Genomic DNA, 24474 nt, shown 5'->3' with positions numbered 1-24474 from the left:
TAACTGCTTCACCCACCATAGTGAGTGGGAAATTAAAAAAAACAAGTAGTGCAGCCGATGCATAAAGGTATCGCATTAAACAGGACTGAAACCATCATGCTACCGAAACAAGCATTGGCCGCGAGTGCGCCTCGCGCTCAAAGTTAAAACAAGCACGAGGCGAGCGATGCGCTTAATAAGCATGAGGACTGCCATATGACGCCCTTGGCTAAAGGGCTCGTTGGCGAACATGCACGCAGGCTGGTGGTCGGCGGTAGCATTTTTTGAAGCCCTTACTTAAAAAGTCTCGCCAGAGCAGCGCAAGCGCTGGGTCAGGTGAGACCTAAAAATGGCCTCCCTGGTCAATTGTACTGGCAGTATTCCGACTGACCAGCAGAGGAATATATCTGCTTATGTAGGTTCGCCCTGGCATGTAATATTCAGCACCAGTTGTATGACAGTACCACGCCTTCCTTCACCACGCATGTCTTTACATCGCACATTTCACAAAGCATACCGCTACCACACATTTAAATGTATTCACATTAGAAACCCCTTCACCACGCATTTCACTACCACGCATACTTTTACCACGCTTACGGTTCCTGATAGATTCTATCACAGTATAACACTGCCAACTACTGTTCAAAATGTATACATTAACTCTTAATATTTTTTTTTTATTCCATGTGTTGTTTACACATTTGCTAGTATTTGAACATATTAAATTTTTTCGGTGAGACCAAGACCCAATTTTTATCCTCAAATGTGTTGTTTTGTCTTCCATTGTAAAGACGTGCGTGCCAATAGTGTTTACAATGTAAAAAATGCCTGGAAAATGTACTACGAAGTAAGATCTACGGAGTAAAGGCTGCTTCCCATCAGCACCCTGCCTTAGGGCTGTCAGACCTGCTGTAGGAGTGACATACAACTATTACATGCAGTGCTAGGGGACAAGGCACACAGGGCTGAGTGACATTTTGTCTTTTACTTTTTTCTGCACCAAGACATGCTGCCTGCAATAGCAGACTTGCATGAGCTTGGTGAGGGGTCCTGTAGGAAGGTAGGATCCTTCTGGAATAGTTAGCCCCACTTTTTTGCTTGGTGTTATGCTGTTTCTGACTAGTCTGACTGGGATCCCACTAACAAAGACCCCAGTCTGTGCTTTCTCATCTATACTGGACATGGTGAGTACTTGGGTACACTCCAGATTGGCTACTGGTGTACCGTTTTAACTCCCTAGTATATGGCACCAAGGTACCTAGGGCATAGGTACACCAGGGGACTCCCAGGCGCTGAAGCATGTATTATGCCACCCATGAGAGACCACTCAAATTGTGATTATAGGCCTGCTATTGCAGCCTGTATAAGCTGGAGCTAGCACCTCTTAAGACAGATGTACATGTTGATTTCATTTTTATTTTACAGAGTTTTATATAGCGCAAACTTGACCCGAATCGCTTATCAGAGCGCTTTACATAGCACCAGTTGCGTTAAGGAGGACACATTCATTTCTGTTAGGCAGGGAGAGGTTAAGTGATTTGCCCAGAATTACAGGATGTTCAGCGTCATTGCTGAGACTAACCCAGATTCGAGGACGACCGCCCTAGCCGTTAGGCCAACTCCTCTCCCTCTCCTATCTCTATAAAAATGCATACTAATGATTTATTGATATTTTTTTAAAATATTTTCAAAAATATTCGCGACTGCGTTGATAGTCCAGATGTCCCCGTGATAGTGTACGCTATATATAAATATATACACACACACAAGAGAATACTTCACAACTGTAAGCTCTTTCTCGCCACTCCTGGTGAGCCTCTGTGTATCATACTAATGTGCTAAAACTGCATGTGCTAGAACAAAACTGAAACCTGTTGGTTTTGCCAATGCTTGTTTTCCTTTGTGCCTGGCAGCTACCCTACTCCAACACTGCATCCAGGCCTCTTGCATGTCTTAATGCACAATCCAAAACAGCTGGCCTTTTTTGAGCAAGTCTCCATCCACACGGACAGTTATCTTTGACCTTTTTATCTAAGTGATTATTGCCTGTACCAGTGCGAGCATCCACATGCATGGAAGAAAATAATTGATGATTTTTTTTTTTTACTTTAATAAACCCCATCCAAAGATGGTAACCTGTACAAAAACTATTTGTAAACAAAACAGGCACTGGCAAAGGCAAAAGACTGGTAACCAAAGCCAGACCTATTGACTTTACCAAAAATTGTTCGCTCTGCAGTGTTCGAGTTCTTTTTGATAAGTGGGTCAAGAGCTTACTTTTGACACTAACCATTACCATCTAAGCGTTTTTCACAATCTAGCTGTAACTCTACTTCACCAACACACTGCTAATTCTTTACCGCCACTCAAGTGACCTACCTTGATCTTGGCAGTATCTAGATCTCACACCTCTATACCATTTGCTCCTGTACCAAGTGAAGTGACCATCTACAAGACAGCAGTATTTCCACTCACTACCGCCAAAATTTACCATTTGAGTACATTATATCGAAACAAACATGAGTGCTCACGGCCTTATCCGCACCAGCATAACAATGGAAAACTGGTGACAAAAGGTAAAGCCAAGACCTCAAGAAGCCAGAGAGAAAACAAAAAAGAAAAACACATTTTAACATTCGTGATGTCAGTCACAGTGGCCCGCCTACCGCTAAAATAATCTTGATATAAATACCGGTTAGTACTCTTCCCTTTGGTAAGAAATTTACATTCTCAAAGCATAGAGTTTTCCTTAAAATAAAAGGAAAATGTCATAAACATCACAAAATGTATAATGAAAAGAATAGAGATAATAAAGACAAGAGGTAACTATTAAATATTTACTTTCAAAGATCGTGACAAAGACATAGAAAATAAGATGAGGAAATAATGTTCTTTTATCTGCACTTAAAACCAACAAGTTAACCCTAAGGCAGGCCTTTCAATCCTGAAGGCAGGGTGCTCGGTTCTCAGTGTGAGGGTGCCCCTGCATGAGCAGAACACCCCTATGACCTTCGGACTCTATTTTCCGAGATTGCAAGTGTGTCAGCCATAGCGATACACAGAGTGTCCATGTGTCATTACACGATGACCATCTCTAAACTGGCTGGAACAAACCTGGTCGTGTTTGGTATCAGACATGTTGGAATCATACCCCCACACAATAAACTGTGCAGGAGGTATGCTTCCATGCACTGTAAAGCTTCCCCCAGTGGGCCCTCAATGCTCCCTGTACCATAAGGGTTGTCTGAATAAGTGCAAGGTGCTACACTTACATATGTGAGCACCATATACCAAGCCAACCTCCTACAAGTCCCTTAGGGTGGCACAATTCATGCTGCTGCCCTTAGGGACCCTCTTACGCCGTAGTTGCCAGGAGTACAAATACCTAGGGACTTACAGAGGGTGATAACGTTTTTGTCAATTGGTGGAATCTATTGTACAATTTCGAGAAAGAGCTCTGGCACTGGGGAGCTGGTTAGCAGGAACCAATTGCACTTACAATAGATATCACATCAGTTAACAGGTAAAAAGTGGGGGTGGCCATGTCAAAAAGGGCTACATTCCTACATAGAAGTATTTGATTATCCTCACTTCTTCGATCTGTTGGACTTTATGCTTTTTGTGATGTGCTTCAGCTTTCTATATTCATGTTTATTTATTCTGTTCCACGGGCACTGATGGGCATCAAGCCATCTCTAGACGCAATCACACAAGATTATATTTGATACTATCATTTTAGATCTAAATTTCTGGTAGGATCTCCTTTCAATAACACTGTGTTTGTAAGTGATACATGCACACATTTTAGTACAGCCCTTAATACTTGTTTGGCACGTTTTAATTTTGCTTTATATTTTGCTTTGTATTCAGGTATGGTTAAATTTGGGTTGCCCTAATTTGAGTTGTATAACCTTGGGTACTGTCTTAACTAAGGACAAACAGATATTTGTTTTCCTTGCAAGGCTGTACGAGAAACTTTCATGCAAGGTGCGATATGGACAGCGGGGCGAGTGAATACCACACTTTGAGGTTAAAAGAGGTATCCCCAGGGCTGCGTTTTGGCACCGTTACTTTTTTCTCCAATTATAAATAAAGCCGACAGCCCTTAGGTCAGTACAGGCTGATGCACCACAAATTGCTGGCAAACCCATACTGGTCCTACTTAACGCAGACGATGCGGTGCTGCTTTCCAGAACCCCAGTTGGTTTACAGCGATTAATGGACAATTTTAACCTTTTCATTAAGAAAAGGAAATTAATTAATAAGTCCAAAGCCTTTGTCATGGCCTGTGGTCAGACATCCAAGAAATGCAAAGCATGTTACATATAGAATTCCCCTGTGGAAACTGTCAATACCTAATGCAACTGGGGTGTAAATTACTCCGGAAATGGGAAATGGATAAACAAACTTGTACGTTCTAAGAGGGTCAAGAGTGCCCACAGGATTTTTAGATTTGCATCCAAGCTAGGTAATCGCCGTATTAAGGATATGGTAGACCTATACAAGGCTAGATGTGGTGCCATAAACCTTTACAGCGCAGGTGTTTGGGGCCAAAATCATAACCAGACACTACAGCACGAAGAAAACTCCCTTTTAAAACGCCTTTTGTGCCTACCCATCAGCATCTACCAAAATGATACACCGTGAAGTAGGTATAAATTACCTATCGGATCACATCGCTGTGCGGCCATTATTGCTATGGAAATCCACTTGGGCCAAAGAGGAGACTACATTTACCCAAACCATTATCAAAGACTGTTAACTTTTGGATACAAGTTACAGTATCCCCTGGCTCACATATATACGTTGTAGGAGAGTAGGATCTGCTTCTTATGGTTACCCCCACTTTTTGCTGATTTATACGTTTTCGACTTAGACTGACTGGGATACTGCTATCCAGGACCCCAGTCTAGCTGCTTTCTCCTCTAAATCAATTGTATGTACTTTAGGTACACTCCAGATTGGATACTGGGGTACCCTCATCAGTCCCCAGAATATGGTATACTATGTACCCAAAGCATAGGTATCCCAGAGGCCTCCCAGGGGCCGCAGCATGTATTATGCCACCCCTGAGAGACCATTCAAACTGACACCGCAGGTCTGCTACTGCAGCCTGTGTAAGGCGGTGCATACATCTAGATAAAGGTTCACTATATCTATTCGTAATCACTGAACATAAAAACCTATCAGTCACCCCTATGGCAGGACTTATCAGTCCTGAAGGAAGGGTGCAGGGTTTTATGTGAGAGGGTGCTCCTGCATGAGCAGGGCCCCTTTGCAGCCTTCAGAACCTATTTTCCGGGGTTGTTCTTTGCTGCAGCCAACCATGTATACTTAAGTGCCTTATAACCTTGCGGTAAATACTAACTTTGGAATGGCTGCAAGGAAACCTGTTGTGTTTGGTGTCAAACACCTTGGAATTATACCTCCACACCAGTAACCGGTGTGGGAGGTATGATACCACCATTCTAGAGGGACTTATGTGAAATACCGGAACACCCAGAGTACCAGCTTTCTCGAACTGGGCATCACAAAATGGATGCTGCTAGCCACAGATGAGTCTGCCCTCCTGCTTTTGAGCCAAGCTCGAGCAGGGAAAGGCTTGACAATGGGTTTCCTGGCACAGGGAGGTGTGACCACCTACCAGACAAGATTTAGTGTATTGGGGCTAGGCGGGTGCACTCTGAGTGGCTGAAAGTCTGCACTAGGGGTACATTTGGTGTCCCTGTACATAGTCCAGTTCAAACCAGGTGCAGGAGCCATTTGCTCCTGCTCTGGTGTGAACATGGACTAAGGACATGGGTGTAGCCACCCCTCTGTCCTGACCCTCCCATATTTTATTTTACAGAGTTTTATATAGCGCGAACTTGACCCGAATCGGGTATCAGAGAGCTTTACATAGCACCAGTTGCATTACATGAGGATACATTCATTTTTGTTAGGCACGGGGAGGTTAAGTGATTTGCCCAGAATCACAGGATGTTCAGCGTCATTGCCGAGACTCGAAACCCAGATTCGAGGTCGACTGCCCTAGCCGTTAGGTGGGTCCCCAGAGTTTGTCCCACCCCATCCTTGGGTGTATAGTAGGAACCAGGACTACAGAACTTTAGATTTTACCTGCACTAAACTCTACTACAGAAACCAAGTACTTCGACGATCTACACTTCGCAGGATGACTGAATAAATATCCCTTGGAATAAAGGAGCAGGCACCTTAACGCATCTGACCGCTTTGCATCTCTCAAGCTCCTGACTCCTCCTAAGATTTCTGCAACACAGGAGGTGGGTTCCCGAGGTCTCCGAGGTTGATTTGCTCTCTCAGCAATTCTGAGACCCGAACCCCTGTGCACTGTGTGCTTTTGCAGCAGCATATGCGTTTTGGCGGTCCTTTGGGCTACTTGTAATCCTGACCCGAGCAATATTTCCACTGAAGAATTCCGGCCTACACTCCACAAGTGTACCTGGGCTGGTATTTTGTGATTCAGCTCGAGGTACCTTCGAGATCCCTGGTCCGTTGGCCTGTGGGTCCCTGTGAAGGTAACTTAGACTCTCCTTGGGATTTCCTGGTTGCTCCAGACATGCCCTGACTCTCCATTGCTTGGAGTCCCCAGGGGCTTGCTGGTCTTCACCGAAGCTTAGTTTCTCCGCCCGAGTGGGTTGCAGTTGCCAAAGCTTGTTGGTGTTCAATCCGGACACTGAACACTCAGCACTCAATATCCTTCGTGGGACATCTCACCTCCGGACTTTGGTCCCCGTGGCTGCAGAGTCAAGCATTGAATCTTCTCACTTGAAGCCCCCGACATTGGTGGCCATTCGTCTATCGTGCCCCTGGTCACTATGAAGTGACCCAGACTCTGTCCCCTCTGCTTTCAGGTTCTTCTCAACTCGGATCCAGGCTTGGATTCCACTGTACACTTTTTATCTTCCTGGCAGCAGCACTTCTTTGCATCACGTGAATAAAAACGACAAAGGTTTCCAACATCACTTGACCGCTATGCACCCGGCTCCTCTATGATAGTTATCACGGGTATCTCGGTACTCTCAAGGGTGCTGGCCTTAAATCCTTGTATGTTCCAAGGGGTTTGATTAAAGACCACTCCGAAGTGTCCTTAATCTTTAATTTCCCAACCGCGACTTTCCCATAGAGTTGTACGGAGCTCGCGCCAGTATTCACAGACTGCACCCGTCCTCCGTGGGTCCCCTGTATCACTCCTCTGGGTGGGTCCTTGGGGTCCCAGCAATTCTACGCACTCCAGGCACTGTGTCTAGTTAAGTCATGGTTGTTATACCACTTTCTTAGTATATGGTTCGGTCTCCCCCTGGAACCTGCTGTGTATTGTGCTATTCACTGTCGTTCTAGTGATTTGATATTGTGTGCTTTGTGCTCTAATCTCATAAAGAGGTTAGTAGAGAGTGTTTAATAAAAAATACATATATTTTACATATCTCTTGTGTGGTTCTCCTTTCATTTGGTCATTCAGGAGGTTCTGATCTGGTAAAACAAGCTGCTTTACATTCCTTCAAGACTTAGCCTGAAGGCTGCTCTCCACAGCTACCACTAGGATAGCTTTCAATAAAGGTGGTCTTTAACCTAATCATCAATAAGGGCCTTTTGGACTGGTGCAAGGTGCCCACTTTAATTAGTGGACAGCATATACCAGGCCATCTTCTCACATTCGTGACTGGTTTAGTAACTTATTTAATCTTCAGATCCAGGGAGATCCAGGCTGGGTGACAACTATATCCAAAAAGAAAATTAAGGATACCTTCTTAGCCCATGAAATAGAGACTCGCAGGAGAGTGATAGGGAAACAACCTGCTCTCGTATTTTATCAACAGTCTGAGATCAGAGGAGGATTTCAAGATTACTTGACAGCAGTGACTAGGCCCTCACACCGCTTTGTTCTGACCCGCTTGAGATTAGGTATAGTACATCACCTAGTTTCCTTTTCTACCATGAAAATGTGTCCCGTCAACCCTATGCCCCTGTGATGGGCTATCAAAACAAATCACCACACATTTCATGCTATTCTGTAAGTTTTATTCATTTTTAAGACGTTTTTATTTGAAACCTTTTTTTTAAATTCAATGTGAGAACAACTCATGCTGTAATAAACTTACTGGTTACTCTGGATGATCCTGGAATATGCTTTTATGTTGCTTCTTTTATTGTAAAACAATTGCTGCTAGGAAATCTATCATACTTGATAATTAATTGCTCTGATTTATGCATTGGATTTTTTTTATACTTGATAACTAATTGGACTGTTTTATGTTTAGATGTCTTATACATGTGCTTTTTAAAATCTTGTTTTTGCTTTTATGGTTGTTGTACATACCGAATAAAGCTCTTTTGAATTTAACTAAGGACTGTCTAACCAACGTTTCTCTAACATTAAATGTACTCTCTTCTTTAGGTTTATAGTGAGGTGGTTTCACACATGACCTTTGTTAGACCTGGCCTTGTGGCGTGGTTCCCCCCCGACAGTTACCCCAGCGCAGCAGGAACCCCCGGTTGTCCCGTCCTGTGTCCGCTTCGCTCCCTCCATGACCCTACAGAAAGGACGACCACCCCCCGTATTCCGCCATCTATCCTCCCGGTACCGGACGCCCACAACCCGCATCAACCCCGAAGGCCTCCGGTAGCCATCACATTTCCATAAGATCCCTGACTCCATAGCCAACGGCATGACCCCGGCCCCAGCGAAACATAGGCACCAGACACCCCATGCCCGGCTGGGGGGTAAAGGGCTTCCTCTGAGTGAGATAGGGTGGAGTAGTTTCGATCACACCTCTGGCCTCCCGCTGAAGACTGGCTTCGATCACCCCACCGGCCTCCCAGAGAGCTGCCCCCACTTCCTGCTGGGTGTCTGGAAACTCCCGGACCCATCTTCAAGGGATCAGAGGGCCGGATAGCAGGAAACCCCGACAATCAGCCCCCGGGCACCAGATAGCCGCCTGCGAGGGCTCGGACTTCAAAGGGAAACAGGACTTAAGGCCTGCTCTGGAACTAGCGGGCAGTTGAATCCTGGAAGAAGAGAGCCCTGCTGACCTGGTCGCAGCTCAACCATATCAAAAGAAGATCGCTACCCGAACTTTGGAATCTTTGCGAGCCCTGCTGACGTGGTCGCGGCTTATCCTGGCGGAGAAGAACGTCCGCCTGAAGCTCCTTGAGCCCTGCTGACTTGGTTGTGGCTCCCTTGAAATCTAACAATGCTGTAACAACCTCTGCTCGAGCCCTGCTGACCTGGTCGCGGCTTGAGGGGTACTCTGGTCCGGCTGGACCGACGGCACTACCGAGACAACGTGGCTCGAGGACGGTGAGTGGAGCAACCAGTACGACCTACATCTACAGCAGTCAAATTCAAATTCAAAAGATACTTTATTCGGTTTAAATCACAAAAACCATAAAAGTGTACAAGCATTAAAACAATCCATCATCCGCCCATAAAAAAATATAGCAGCTAACATGGATAAAAACAGAAATATACAGAGTGTAAAGTTTTTTCCTTTTAAAAACAACAATATGCACATTAGTGCCCTTGGTTAAGGTTTCGAACGGTATTTTGTGTTTATACAAAGTCCTCTAAGGCCAAGCAATCTTTTTGCTAAGTCTCATTGCGATAGTTAAAAATTTAGCCACATTAAAAATGACCCAGATCTCTGCCAAGAGTTGCAGGTACAGCAAGGCTGGCTTCACTTGCCTAAAACCCTTTCCTTTTAGCAATGGTATAATAAATTTAAATCTAATACCTTTGAAGTGGCCACAGAAAAACAGAAAATGAGCCGTATCCATGATTGAACAACCATCACATGTGCATAATACTAAATCCTTACTTCTAGTCCAAACGGGGCGGCCAGAAATTAAGAGATGTATTTTATTCAGACGGAACCTTGTTAACAAGTACCTATGATTAGCGTTGTTCACAACTTTAAGGTACAGTTCCGGTTCGGGGTCGGGTGAGACAATCAGCTGATGGGACCTGACAGAGGATTTAAGCAGCTCCCTGCCCTCTCTGTCCATTCCTCTATTCAGCAAGAAGGTGTTTTTGACCCATTTTATATCCCCTTTCACCAAGCTTGAAGGTTTATCAAACAATTCTGGACGTCCCAGTTTTACACACATTTGTTGCACGTACTTCAACCAGGTGATTTTGTCCCAATGATCCAGGCTTAGACAATCTTTTAGGATTTCATGGTTTACGTCAAGCTCTGGGTTTAGCCAAACTGCCAACCATTTTAGTAAGGGGGCCAGGGCAATTTTGTCTTCCAAATAGCCTACTCCACACTCCTGGTGAACTATGTAGTTTGCGGTGGAGCTAGGCAAGGAAAGAAGAGTTTTTAAGAAATTGTCCTCTGAGACTTGGAGCGATGAGACATTTTTGAAGCCCCACAAGTCGGCCCCATACGTGGCAATTGCAATACATTTAGAAGCGTATACTTTTAGTACTGCCTCAATGGGTTTCACTCCTAGTTTACGGGAAAATCTTAGTACTGCGGAGGTTGAACGTGCCAAGGAGGTTTTTTTCTCCACCAGTTGGGAGTTCCACGTTGAGCCTTCATCGAAGACCACCCCCAAATAGGGAAATCTAGAGACTCGCGACAGCTTGTGTTTATTACAAAAAAGTGGCATCACATTTTTCCTTGCCTTGGCTTTGTGACCTACTACCATGACGTGAGACTTCCCAAAGTTAACACTCAGGTCAAGATTATCCATAAAGACATAAAAAGAGTTCAGCAAGCTTTGGAGTCCTAATGAGGTTCTAGCTAAAAGTGCGGCGTCATCCGCATACAGTAGGGCAGGCAGTAAATATTTCCCAGCCTTCGGGATATCCTTACAGGCTCCACTCAAAGCTTTGCCAAGGTCGTTAATATATAGTGTGAAAAGCAGGGGAGCAAGGATGCACCCCTGTCTCACGCCATTGATAATGCTAATTTTCTCCGTGCAGTTCCCCTTTCTATCATAGCGGACCGTTGCAGTAAGATCCCTATGAAGATCTGCTAGAAAGTAAACTATGTTGGGGTCTGTTCCGATTTTAAGGAGCTGGTCCCACAGTTTAGATCTGTTTACCCGGTCGAACGCCGAGGACAGATCCATAAAAGCAATAAACAATGAACCTGGTTTAGCTAAGGTGTACTTCCCAATTAGCAGCTGTAAATTTAGGCTTTGGTCGATTGTGCCACGTCCCTTGCGGAAGCCGTACTGTAGAGGTGAAAGTGTGTTTGTCTCCTCTAGCCAGGTGGTCAATTTACCTAAAACCACCCTCCCCAAAACCTTAACTGCAGAGTCAATAAGGGATATGGGTCGGTAATTACCAGGGTCCCCCCATCCCCTTTTTTGTAAATTGGCACGATTACCGACTGTGACCATGACTCAGGAATGCCCGTCTTAGAGACTCTATTAAAAACATTAGTTAAAACTTTGGACCAAAATAAAGTATCAGCTTTAAAAAGGTCAGAGGGGACGCCATCGGGCCCGGGGGCTTTGTTACTGGTCATCAAGCCAATGGCCGCTGCCACCTCCTCCTCATTCACAGATAGGGTGTATGGTAATTGAGGGAATGCGGTCAGGCGTTCTACCACCTGGGTCTCGTCTTCATAAACTAAACTAAAGTGTGTGTGCCATCGTTCTTCCTGGATACCACAATCCAATTCATTGTTGTTGGAATCCGAGAAGTAAGGTTGATTTACCACCGCCCAAAACTTGGCGCTATTTTTTAATACCTCTGTAGAGGTTAGATCAGCCCAAGCGTCTTCCCTGATCTCGCGCCGCCTTTCATCAATTGTTGTTTTATAATCTCTCCTAAGGGTAGCTACTAACCGTCTGTCAACTGGTTCTAATTTGAGGGCAGCCTTAAGTTTACGGTTTGCTGCTGAACATTTTTTGTCGAACCAGCCGTCAGTCCCTTGTGTTCTACTTTTACCATGAACAGTCAATTTGGAGAGAATATCAATGCAGACCTTTTTATACGCCTCCATTACTTCGCCATCCCCAGCCCGTTCATCCAAACACAGCATCAGGTCATCCCTACTACTCTCACACAAGTTACAAAAAAACTCATCTGGGATTACTCTACACCATCTGATTCTGCGTGCTTGATCCGTTAACCGCAGATCATGCTTATCTGTCAAATTTTTACAGCTATCCTTGGTGACAAATATATTCTTTGCTTTTAAAACCACAAGGTTATGATCACTGAAATGGGACCTTAAGACTGTGTAGCTACTGCTTTGGGCTCCATTAGTGCTGTAGAGGAAAATATAATCGATCACAGAGCCACTACCATGGCCCGTGAAAGTGGGGATATCCTCGTCATCCGCCTTTGGTAAAATAAGCCCATGTTCAGCCAACATTATTTCCAGAAAGGTACCCTGCTCTGAGTGTTCAAAATGGGTATTTTCTTCGTCCGGGGTACCGAATAACACATTGGGGGGGCAGTTTTCCTTACATCTATGAATATTGAAATCTCCCATCAACAAAATGGTACAGTCATGCTCTGCCGACTCTTTAAAGTTGGCCAGAAAAGCACTTAACATCATCAAGTTACTTACTGGGCTGTCCCTGTCAAATGAGTTATAAAAATTTATGACCAAGACATTGTGATGATTCCTATAGGAGATTAAGACAGCAACACAGTAAGGACAACCAGTGGCTACTTGCGTGTATGTCCCAGGGATTTTGGCAGAAATCAGAGTAACCAAACCCCCTCTGGCACGCCCCCTCGAGGATCCAACTGCTGGGGTTGAGAAGGTGGTAAACCCGTCCAGAGTCAGTAGGTTTTCAGTATCCCAGGTCTCCTGCAGGGCTATTAGGTCCATGGAACCTATTTGGTCCCGCCAAATTGGATTGTCCACTTTATTTTTGAGTCCCGCAATATTCCAGGTTGCTATTGACAAATCCTCGCCCCTCCATGGCCCAGCCGTTTTTACATTGAGAGGATCTCTTCCTTCCCCACCCTCACAATTAATGGTAATTGAACAGGACATCTGCCCGTCCAAAATGCTCTTATCCATTTGCATAGAGAATGAGGGGTTGTTTTCAAGTTTTTCCATACAGGGAGAGACCTGTGTTTGTCAATCAGTCCCATCTAAAGTTGACAAATAATCATATCGATTAGAGGTGGGGAAATTGAAAAAATTGTCATATCCCTGAGCAAACTGTTGGTAGTGGGGTGGGTGGCTATTATAGGGCCCTGCCACAGAGCCCCCATAAGGCGGTCTTCCTCTTCTGGGCCTGGCCAAGTTCCAACCCGCATTAACACCTTCATCCCAGCCTGCAGGGTGTGCCTCCCAGGGGTGGTTTTGCCTGTGAATTGATGTTGTCTCCTGTGGGCCCCTTAACCAGCTCCATCTGTTATCTGTTTGGTTACCAGGTAGGTAGAAGTAAGAGAGGGGCCTGGCGGTGACAGTACTAGCTTGGTATCTAGGGGTCCCTCTACAAATTAAATCTACCACCTGTGTGTTCTCAAAGGTGACCACCACGCAGTCCCCTTGCAGACTTTTCCTATTTCCTCCCACCCATGGGGTTCTTTCCACCATTAAGATGTTGCTTGGCATGTTAGGCGGTAAGGGATAATTTTTAGAGAGCCAGTGGCACACTTTATTTTTTAGGGCCTGGTTGGATTCAGTTTCTAAAGGTGAAATTACACTAACCCCGGTTAGAATCACTACGTAGGGGCATGCATCTGGGGGAAGATGGATGTTTCTACGGGCCATTACCTTGGGTTCGGCTATCGATACCGGGTTTGGGGTCGGTGGAATAGGGTCATTTGATTTAACCTGGGGGGGTGGCTTAGGTTTAGATGAAGTCTCAGGTTGTTTTGACACTGTGGTTTTAGGTTTAGTGCCTTCCACAGCAGGGGTGTTACTTGTGCTATTAGAAGAGTTATTACTAACCACAGTAGCTTTTTTGCCAGCCAAAGAAGACTTGGTGGCTGTGTTAGTGGTGTGAAATGTTTTGGGGTTCGTGGTGAGGCTAGGGGCACTGATGTCTTTGTGAATGTTGGTCAAGATGGTTTCTATGCGGCGCAGTCTAGCCTCCATGGGTTCAAGTAAAGATTTCAATATGTTCAAGATATTATTATTGTCAAACATATTTGACCCACACCCCTCCTGACTATGTTGAGCTGAGCTAGTAATTTCTCCACTTAATTCCATGATTTCCTCCAGACTTTTATCTATGATGGTGTCGTCTGGGAGGCTTAAAGGCAAGCCGGTGTTTGTAGAATGTGCCCCCCCAGTGTCGATTGCACAGGCTGCCCCATTAGTGTTTGATGGAACTATGAAGGGGTTGTTACGCTTATTGACCGTTTGTGCTTTCTTCCCTTTAGTAAAGGTGGGTTTTTTTACCTTTTGCTTGGGGATTGCTCCTTCTTTTAGACCCTTTTGGTGTATATCACTAGCCCCGGTAGGGTTGACTAAATCTATCCTGTCTGGGACGCTTGCTGTTATAAGATCAAGGTTGGGGGTGGCCTCCAGATCCTGCTGCGAGTTTAAGGCATCAAGATCCCCAGTGTCCCCAGAATTGTGTACCAAGGCAAGGCTAACAGGGCGGCTCTCTGGGTTAGGCGTACAAGCCTGGGCAATTGGGCCTAGAGAAGATCTCCTGGCTATAGCCAAATCTTGCGACACCCTCCTGTCCATTAGTGTTATACCCTCGTCAATCAGTGCATGTGTACGAACAATAAAATCATCTAGGGTACCAGTCAATTTTTTTGCTTCTGCGACTGCCATGCTCCGGGTTTCCCGGCAGTTCATGGTAATCCCCACCACCGATTTTCAAGCGGCCTTAATGCACAGGATAGAGGGTAATAAAGATCCTAAACATGTAACAGTTAACTGATACTTATGAATAACAGTCCACAAGCGCTAATCAGGGAATGCAATCAACTTACAGTTCATGTGTCCAATCGTCCCTTGGGCGGTATGTAAACGAACAGGGGTTATGGCCCAGGCCAGGCTCCTCAGGCCACAGAGGGCCCGCCCTTTGCCCGGGCTTAGCCCCGGGCGTCCCGCACGCGTCCCGCGTAGCGGGGGTCAGACGTTCCCAATATAGCGATGAGGCGGTTGGGGGCGGGGCAAGCAGGGAGAGCGTCCAGGTGCAGGTGATGGCAACCCAGGGACTCCTGGGAAATGGAGTCCCTGTCCCTCACCTGGCGCTCGCAGCCCTGAAGGAGTGTTCCTCTCCCGCCCTCGGGTGTGACAGATGACTCCAACGATAGTCCTACGCCTCACTCAAAGACCCAGGCAGACGGGCGATGCGGGACCCGCGCAGCGGGTACCGCGAGTTGCAGCGTGATCCGGTGAACAGCAGGCGTGTTGCAGGGATTAAGCGGCGAGCTCCCTGATCCGTGAATGGCAGTATAGGCGTTTCCCACAGTGTCCTGGGCAGGCGGCAGCTTTAGCTCGGCGGTCGGGGGCGGGGCAAGCAGGGAGAGCGTCCAGGTGCAGGTGATGGCAACCCAGGGACTCCTGGGAAATGGAGTCCCTGTCCCTCACCTGGCGCTCGCAGCCCTGAAGGAGTGTTCCTCTCCCGCCCTCGGGTGTGACAGATGACTCCAACGATAGTCCTACGCCTCACTCAAAGACCCAGGCAGACGGGCGATGCGGGACCCGCGCAGCGGGTACCGCGAGTTGCAGCGTGATCCGGTGAACAGCAGGCGTGTTGCAGGGATTAAGCGGCGAGCTCCCTGATCCGTGAATGGCAGTATAGGCGTTTCCCACAGTGTCCTGGGCAGGCGGCAGCTTTAGCTCGGCGGTCGGGGCAAGCAGGGAGAGCGTCCAGGTGCAGGTGATGGCAACCCAGGGACTCCTGGGAAATGGAGTCCCTGTCCCTCACCTGGCGCTCGCAGCCCTGAAGGAGTGTTCCTCTCCCGCCCTCGGGTGTGACAGATGACTCCAACGATAGTCCTACGCCTCACTCAAAGACCCAGGCAGACGGGCGATGCGGGACCCGCGCAGCGGGTACCGCGAGTTGCAGCGTGATCCGGTGAACAGCAGGCGTGTTGCAGGGATTAAGCAGCGAGCTCCCTGATCCGTGAATGGCAGTATAGGCGTTTCCCACAGTGTCCTGGGCAGGCGGCAGCTTTAGCTCGGCGGTCGGGGGCGGGGCAAGCAGGGAGAGCGTCCAGGTGCAGGTGATGGCAACCCAGGGACTCCTGGGAAATGGAGTCCCTGTCCCTCACCTGGCGCTCGCAGCCCTGAAGGAGTGTTCCTCTCCCGCCCTCGGGTGTGACAGATGACTCCAACGATAGTCCTACGCCTCACTCAAAGACCCAGGCAGACGGGCGATGCGGGACCCGCGCAGCGGGTACCGCGAGTTGCAGCGTGATCCAGGCGTGTTGCAGGGATTAAGCGGCGAGCTCCCTGATCCGTGAATGGCAGTATAGGCGTTTCTGTATCCCCCGGTTCGAGGATTGAGAGCCGTGCGCCGGATACGCTTCGTACTGTGACTGTCCCACTTCCCACACCGCTGCAACCAAGAACTTACGAACCCTCGATCTAAATGTAAATACCCGACCGTTTGACTTGAAAGAACATAATAACTACTGTTGGATAAAGAGCCTTTTATTCAGTAACTCACTGTGTGGTGTCCATTTATAGAGTGGTGTAATCTCAGCGTGTACGATCCTAAATGCGAAGCCCTCTCCTGTGAGGGTCTCACGCCTGTGCTCGGCAGCGTTCCTGGGAGAGGTGGGTCACCAGGTGGTCAGGAGAACGTCCTCTGCCCCCCCTGGGATCGCCCCTTCTAACAACCTTGATTTTTCAATATGTACTATTCGATTGCTGTTCTAAGATTGAGCAATTGCTCTTTTGACAATATGAATCTGTATTGGAAATTCCATCATGTATTACCCCAAGATTGTTTGCCCAGAAGCATTTATAAATAGGAATCTGATATCTCGTAACCGTGTTTATATGTGATTATGTCTTTTTTTGGTATGCACTATTAGTATTATAGATTGAGGTTGTTTCAAATGACAATATGTATTTGTATTGAAAACTTGATTGCCCAAGGAATTTTGAACACTACATTGTTGTAATCGAATCTAGGCCAGAGTGTAATTTTCCCGATTCATGCCCTTATATAGGTATACTTTATCATATCCTTATATAGTCATAGAAATCACTACCCTATTTGGTCTAAGCCATACAGCCCAAATACGGCATGGCTACTTCCACTAGGTTATGAGAATTAACAATGAATTCTTGGAAAAACCCACCTTCAGCAGCTAGGAACTTCCCCCTGCTTGAATATTAAGTTCTCCAAGAACTCCTGGCGTTTTCCAAGAATTTTGCCTTTGAGTGACGATATTAAGTCCAAACATGCGTCAAACTCGGCACCTTCAAAGTATAAATATGCCCAGGTTTGCCCAGTCAAACACATGGTGGTTTGGAGCAGATCGACTATCTACTTGCCCGACGCCCTGCAGCAGTAAGTGCCGAAGGAAGCCGACCCTCCAGCTGGCGCACTGAGAGACTCTGTCTTTTCTCCTGCTGAGAAATCCAGCTCCAGTGTTTCCGGGCTACCCTTGCGGGTATCTGGGAAATCGAGTCTTGAGAGAGAGATACAAGACCTTCTTCATTCTAAAACCAAGGTACGGAGCTGATTAGACCTCTTAGAGAATTCTTGGAATTAGATTCCTGGCAGAGAACTACTAAACTTAGGCTACTCCTCACTTACTTCCTCCCTAGTACTAGACTTACGTTAGGTACACCGGGGTAGGGGTATTTTAGAAGCACTAGTTGAGTACTTTTAGTCATTATGTATTACTGTATGTATTTTATACATTTTATGCACTTTAATGGCTTTGAAACCATATCATGCTTTTACAGTGCTACTTTATAATACTGTTTGTATTATATGCCTCGTACTTTATAACCAGTATTACGATTGTAGCAGTTCATTTCCAATGCTTGAGAAAGAAGACTGTTCAATAAATACTTTTATTGAAAACGTCAGTCTCTCTATTTCTCTGCATCTCTGGTGAAACGAAGCATGCACGACTGACTGAGTAAAATAGTTATCTATTGGTTCTGCGACTCTAGAGATTTGATTTCTTATTCTTGGGAAACAAAGTTGTCATGTTTATGCGGTTGTCAGAAACGAATCCCTTCTTGTGAATTCAAGAAAATTTCTAGTGACCTCTGAGCTAGCTGGCACTCACTATTAAGTTTAATATATTCGGTAGAGACCTAGTAGACCTCAGTCCTACGTCTAAACTACAGTATATATTATTCCAATGCGCAGAGCCTATTTGGGAATACGGGAACTACACTACAACATTTTTACAATCTGTAATCAGGAAGAACTATTGATTTTCCATTAGTCATGTTGTGTCTTTTTTAAACACTTTAGTTGTTTAATGTTTTGTCTCACTGAGGTAGTCCTAGTATTAACTGATAAGGGTTGGTATTTCAGACATTTATGGATCTTAAGATCTGACACTGATGATAATTTGGAATTACCAATAGCATATGAGGCCATCCATTAACAGTCTTGAGGCACGTGAATGGATGATCCATTAGAACCCACTCAACGCAAGTGGACGTTCTACTGGTCCAAAGTGGCTTGGCTTTACGAGAAGTAAAGTTGTGATAGACTGTTTCCTGTCTTCGTGTGAATACCAACATTCTGCCACTATGCCTTTGCTTAAAATTTTTGATTACTTCTTTAAATTTCTTTCTCTGTTGATGAGACTTTTTCAATTCATTCATATTTTGATTTGTTTGAATGCTGATATATAAAGTAGGTTAAGATTGGAAAATAACATTTTAGTCTTTGTACACTGTATATATGTGTTGATTATTAATTAAAATATTTGTCTATACCTTCTGAGCTGACGTAATAAAATTCATGGCTAATTATTTATATTTGTTGTTTTGATACCTATGAACCACTAAAACAGACATTTTGGTGGTCACAGGGGAGTCAGTTGAGGCTTAAGAGTTTTTGCATTTTGATGTACAACTTCTAGGCAGACCACAAAGTACAGAGAATGCATATTTGTTGAAAGCAATAGCATTTTCCTACCTGGTTGTTTAACCTTCGGGTCATCATCTTCATTCGCATAGTCATAGCAACTTGATGAATCTCTCTTTTTCTTCTTAGTCACAGAAGGCTCATTTGACCTTAATTTCCGTTTTTTCGCACCGGAGGAACTGAAAGATTGAAAAAGCTTGGGTGAAGCACCCCTGTCTAATCATTAACATGCATTGTCTCTACATCTTAGTTTATTTTAAGCTTGTCATATGCCCAGCCTTATTTGCTTCTACACCCCCTTCATAACGTATATTTACTCATACATTCATAACTTGTTGGTCGCTATGATATATATATATATATATATATATATATATATATATATATATATTCACACACTATAATTATTTACATAAAGTTGGATAGAGTATATATACATTTCATACGTTTAATTCATAAATGTTGGTACAGGTAGAAATATATTAGATGAATGTGCAAGGAAATTCACAAGTTTCTATTCGTAAACGACATCATGGATCAATTGGCACCTTTTTTCAAAATTATGTAAAAGTTAAAGAAAAAATAATAATAATAATACTACTACTATAGCTCGCCTGCTCAATAGCCTCTCTGGGAGAGAGGAGCTACAGACTTTTCAGAAAGAGCATCAAGTATATTGCTTCCTGGCTGGTTCACTTGTGAACAGAGACAAAAACAGAGATGAAGACTGCCCTTGCCTACGGGCAGGCAGGAAATATAAAATTACAACAAGAAGGTATGCATGTGTGCCATTTAAGAAATTTCTATTTCCAAAAGAGTTTGTTGTTATGAGACAGAGAGAGAGACAGAGCGCGGCAGACAGAGACAGACAAGAGAGAGAGAGAGAAAGAGAGAGAGAGAGAAAGAGAGAGAGAGAGACCGACCGACCACTGCAGCCTTCTTGGCGCTTAAAAACAGTACAGGACGTGTGGTGTCCAGGGCAATAAATTCGAAAATCAAAACAATTAAACCTGTAAAATAACCAGTGTCCGCCCCCTCCCCAGTAAAAAACCATTAAAGCTCACAGTATGCAGGGGTCAGAAGACTCTTACATGGAGGAGTAGGTCTCCTACATCCCTGCAGCCTTCTTGGCGCTTAGAAACAGTACAGGACGTGTGCTGTCCAGGGCAATAAATCCGATAATCAAAACAATTCGGCCTGTAAAATAACCAGTGCCCGCCCCTCCCCAGTAAAAAAAAACATTAAAGCTCACAGTATGCAGAGGCCAGAAGACTCCTACATGGAGGAGTAGGTCTCCTACATACCTGCTGACTACGAGTTGTGCAGCAAGGAAGTGGATGCCTCTATACACTAGGCAGTATAGCTCCCCTCAAGAAGGAAAGGATGTGAATGGACCCCACCAACCCAGACACCGCAGCCCGCAACCTCAGACAGTGGATCGACGACTGCGCCAACACCCTCGCCCCACTAAAGAAACCCTCCAACAACCACGCCAGCAAGAGAGCCACCTGGTTCACCGACTAGCTGCTGACCTCCAAGCGCGCATGGCGGAAACTGGAGAAGATATGGCTCCACAAAAGCACTCCGGACAACCACGCAGCCCACAAGGACGCTATCCGCAGACATCACTACCTCATCAGATTATCCAAGAGATCCTCCTTCAAAGACCGCCTGGATAACAACGCACGACAGCACAGAGCTTTTCAGCATCGTAAAGGAATTCTCCAACCCCAGCGCCAATGCCAACGACATACCGCCCTCACAAGAACTGTGCAACTCACTGGCCATCTTCTTCCACCGCAAGATCGCTGACATCCATGACAGCTTCAACACCATGACTGCACCGACTACGCCAGACCCCACCTCCCCTGTGAACACCACCAACGCCAACCGCCTGACCTCCTGGTCCAACGTCAACGACGACGAGACACGCAAGGTCATGAACTCCATCCACTCAGGATCTCCGTCAGACCCGTGCCCACACCATGTATTCAACAAAGCAGATGCTGCCATTGCACCCCAACTAGGGAAGGTCATCAACATCTCCTTCGAAACAGCGACATTCCCGGAAAGGTGGAAACACGCCAAAATCAACACCCTCCTCAAGAAGCCCAAGGCGGACCCCAAGGACCTCAAGAACTTCCGGCCTATCTCCCTGCTCCCGTTCCCGGCGAAGGTCATCGAGAAAATAGTCAACCTGCAAGTGGCCCGCCACCTGGAAGACAACAACATCTTGGACCCGTCCCAGTCCGGGTTCAGACGAAACCATAGCACTGAGACAGTCCTCATCGCCGCCACAGACGACATCAGGCGCCAACTAGACAACGGCGAAACATCTCTCTTCCTCCTGGACCTGTCAGCCGCCTTCGACACGGTCTGCCATCGCACTCTAAAGACACGCCTCCTAGAAGCCGGAATCCAAGAGAAGGCCCTTGACTGGACCACGTCCTTCCTCTCCGGCAGAATCCAGAGCTCCCGCCCTTCCGAGGCCACCGACATGATCTGCGGATTTCCCCCAGGGCTCATCCCTCAGCCCGCCAACACGACCTCAATATCTGCTATGTAAAGCGCTCTGATACCCGATTCGGGTCAAGTTCGTGCTATATAAAACTCTGTGAAATAAAAAAATTTAAAAATTAAAAATCTCCTACGCTGACGACACCCAGCTCATCCTCTCCCTCACCAAGGACCCGCACACCGCCAAAACCAACCTCCACGAGGGAATGAAGGCCGTCGCCGACTGGATGAGGATCAGTCTTCTGAAACTGAACTCTGACAAGACGGAGGTACTCATCCTCGGACCCACCCGCTCAGCTTGGGACGACTACTGGTGGCGGACCACACTGGGAACAGCACCGACACCCACCGACCATCCACACACCCTAGAATTCATCCTCAACTCCTCCCTCTCCTTGTCTAAACAGGTCAACCAACGCCGTCTCCTGCTCCTGCTACTGCATGCTCCGCAGGACCTACAAGTGGATCCCGACCGAAACAAGAACAGTGACACAGGCCATTGTCAGCAGCAGACTAGACTATGGCAACGCACTCTATGAAGGAATCATAGCCAAACACCTACGACGACTACAACGCATTCAAAATGCCTCCGCCCGACTGATCGTCAACGTCCCCGCTGCAGCCACATCACCCCCCCACCTGAGAGACCTACACTGGCTCCCTGTCGACAAGAGGATCACCTTGAAGCTCCTCACCCACGCACACAAAGCACTCCACAACACCGGGCCAGCCTACCTGAACAACAGACTCAGCTTCTACACCCCCACCCGCCAGCTCCGCTCCGCCAGCCTCGCCCTCGCCGCTGTTCCCCGCATCCAACAAACAATCTCCGGCGGCAGATCCTTCTCCTTCCTCGCCGCCAAGACCTGGAACATCCTCCCTGCCCATCTACGGCAGACCCAAGACATACTCGTCTTCAGAAGACTCCTCAAGACCTGGCTCTTTGAGCAGTAGCGGCTCCCCCTCCCCTGAGCGCCTGGAGGCCCTCACCGGTAAGTAGCGTGCTTTACAAGTACTCTGATTGATCGATTGATTGGATACAAGTGCTTGGAGCCCTTCTCCCAGAGGAAAGACCTGCCCAGAACATCTACTGTCACCCAACCTCAGGAGTTGCCTGGATCGGAGTCTACCACGGCAAGGAAAAACAGTAAACGGAAGTACAGAGTCAACCTGGATGCCTTCAATAGGCTCAAGGGAGCTTTTGTGTCCCATTTCATTACCGCAGGAGAGGAACTTACTACGTCCCCTACACCAGGGACCCAGATTTCAGGCGCTTGTTGCCCCAAGGTCTTTAGTCCAGGCTCTCTGGAATCCATAGACTAGGATGATATTCAAGGGGACAGATGGGGGATTTGAGGCAGGATAGATCAAGCCTCCCCTACAGCGGATAACCAAGTTATGGCAACTGAGGCCCCCACAAGACAGATCCCACTAATCTCACATCAGATATGCTGGACTGAAAGGACATTGTACACCCCTGCTCTCCCAGGTGAAAATATCACTAGACAGTAAAATGGCTCTTCTCCCAGCTCACATATAATGGCAAAGATCAGGCACTATCCTATTTCTCACCCAATACAACTCTCAATATAATCTCCACCTCAATTCTATGACTCATCTCAAACCTCATTCGAGTACTCTTTCCAATGTACTACCCTATTTCTCAACCTATACCTCTATCAATATATCCTCTATCTCCACTCTCTCATTCATCCCAAACCCCATACCACTACTATGATCTCCAAGATAACCCTTTCTAGACTCTTCCCTCCTCTACCGGCCTTGCATCATCTCATACTACTTTTACTATTCGGTTCGCCCAAACAAGCCTTTCTATACCCTTCCCTCAAACTCTTCCCCCATCACCTGGCCTTTAATCATCCCAATCCCCCTGCTAGGTACTCCCCCCAAAAATACATTCTTGACCCCTCCCTCTTCAATCCCTCCTTACCTTTTCTATCCCCCCACTATTCCGTTTCAATCCAACTAACAGACTAACTTGTCCACCACTCACATTAATTTTCATATTTCCTTATACTACCCCCCCTCCACCTCCCATGTACTCATCCCAAACCCCCTCGTATGGCTAAAAACTCAACACCCCCCCCCCCCAAAAAAAATATTCTATACTCCTCCCTTTTTGTACCCTCCACTATTCCTTTTCAATCCAGACTAACATGTCCACCACTGAAATTAATTTCATATTTCCCTATATTATTCAGCACAAATCCTTTATGGGTTCCGGAGTAGCATGCTTCTCACCGAAAAGCGCTTCAACACCTAATATGGGGTAGCAAGCTCTATCTAAATGCAAACCTTTTTGCCCTCTTCTATCCTTCTCAATCCAAATAACAGACTAACATAACTACTGCTCAAATTACTTCATAATTCACTATACTAATTCACCACTAATCCTTTATGGGTTGTGGAGTAAATTGCTACACGCCAAAAAAGAGCAAGAGCTTTGACGCCTTGTTAGGGGTAGTGTGTGCTATATAAATGCAATTACAATACAATTTAATAACAATTGTTCCTTTTGTTTATGAATAACCACAAATGTAACAATTCAATTAGACTAGTATATTTTGGGTCCCGAAAATAAAGATACATTACTAGCTGGAATAATTTCCAAGATAGCAAGACTTTTTAGGTCTCGCCTGGTGTTACCAGGGTGCATGCGCTGCTCTCACCATGCGAGAACTTATTGGAATCAATACGGTTCCAGAAGTCCTGTCTCTGCTCCGCCTGCAATTTCCTTTCATGCGCGTCGTTTTGCATCAAGGGTTATGCAAAACACAGTGTCATGATTGCACCAGAGGCATATTAATCCCTCCTGGTTGCCACGCTGTCTGCTTTTGGCCCTGCCCACCGGGATTGGATAGTTTATTGGCGTACTTACACAGTCTTCTTTAAAAGGCTGGAAGCACTCTTTGTTTTTCATTCTCATCGGGAGCAGCTTCAATTGCACAAGCGCGGTCCGCTTCGGCCGCGCTT

At 46.2% G+C, this 24474-nt stretch overlaps 1 protein-coding gene across 6 annotated transcripts in view; it reads right to left on the bottom strand.

Moving 5' to 3' along the window:
• Nucleotides 1-24474, bottom strand: part of NOLC1 (nucleolar and coiled-body phosphoprotein 1) — a 539002-nt gene that overhangs the window by 367993 nt on the left and 146535 nt on the right. For all 6 annotated transcript variants that reach the window (XM_086922145.1, XM_086922146.1, XM_086922147.1 and 3 more), the window contains exon 3: nt 19015-19142. In XM_086922145.1, coding sequence (XP_086778271.1) covers nt 19015-19142 — 128 coding nt within the window. The remainder of the gene's footprint in view (nt 1-19014; nt 19143-24474) is intronic.

Source organism: Lissotriton vulgaris, chromosome 5 (genome assembly GCF_964263255.1).
Source record: "Lissotriton vulgaris chromosome 5, aLisVul1.2, whole genome shotgun sequence".
NCBI lineage: Eukaryota > Metazoa > Chordata > Amphibia > Caudata > Salamandridae > Lissotriton > Lissotriton vulgaris.
The sequence above is the reverse complement of the archived record's forward strand: the minus strand, read 5'-3'. Positions and strand labels throughout refer to the sequence as shown.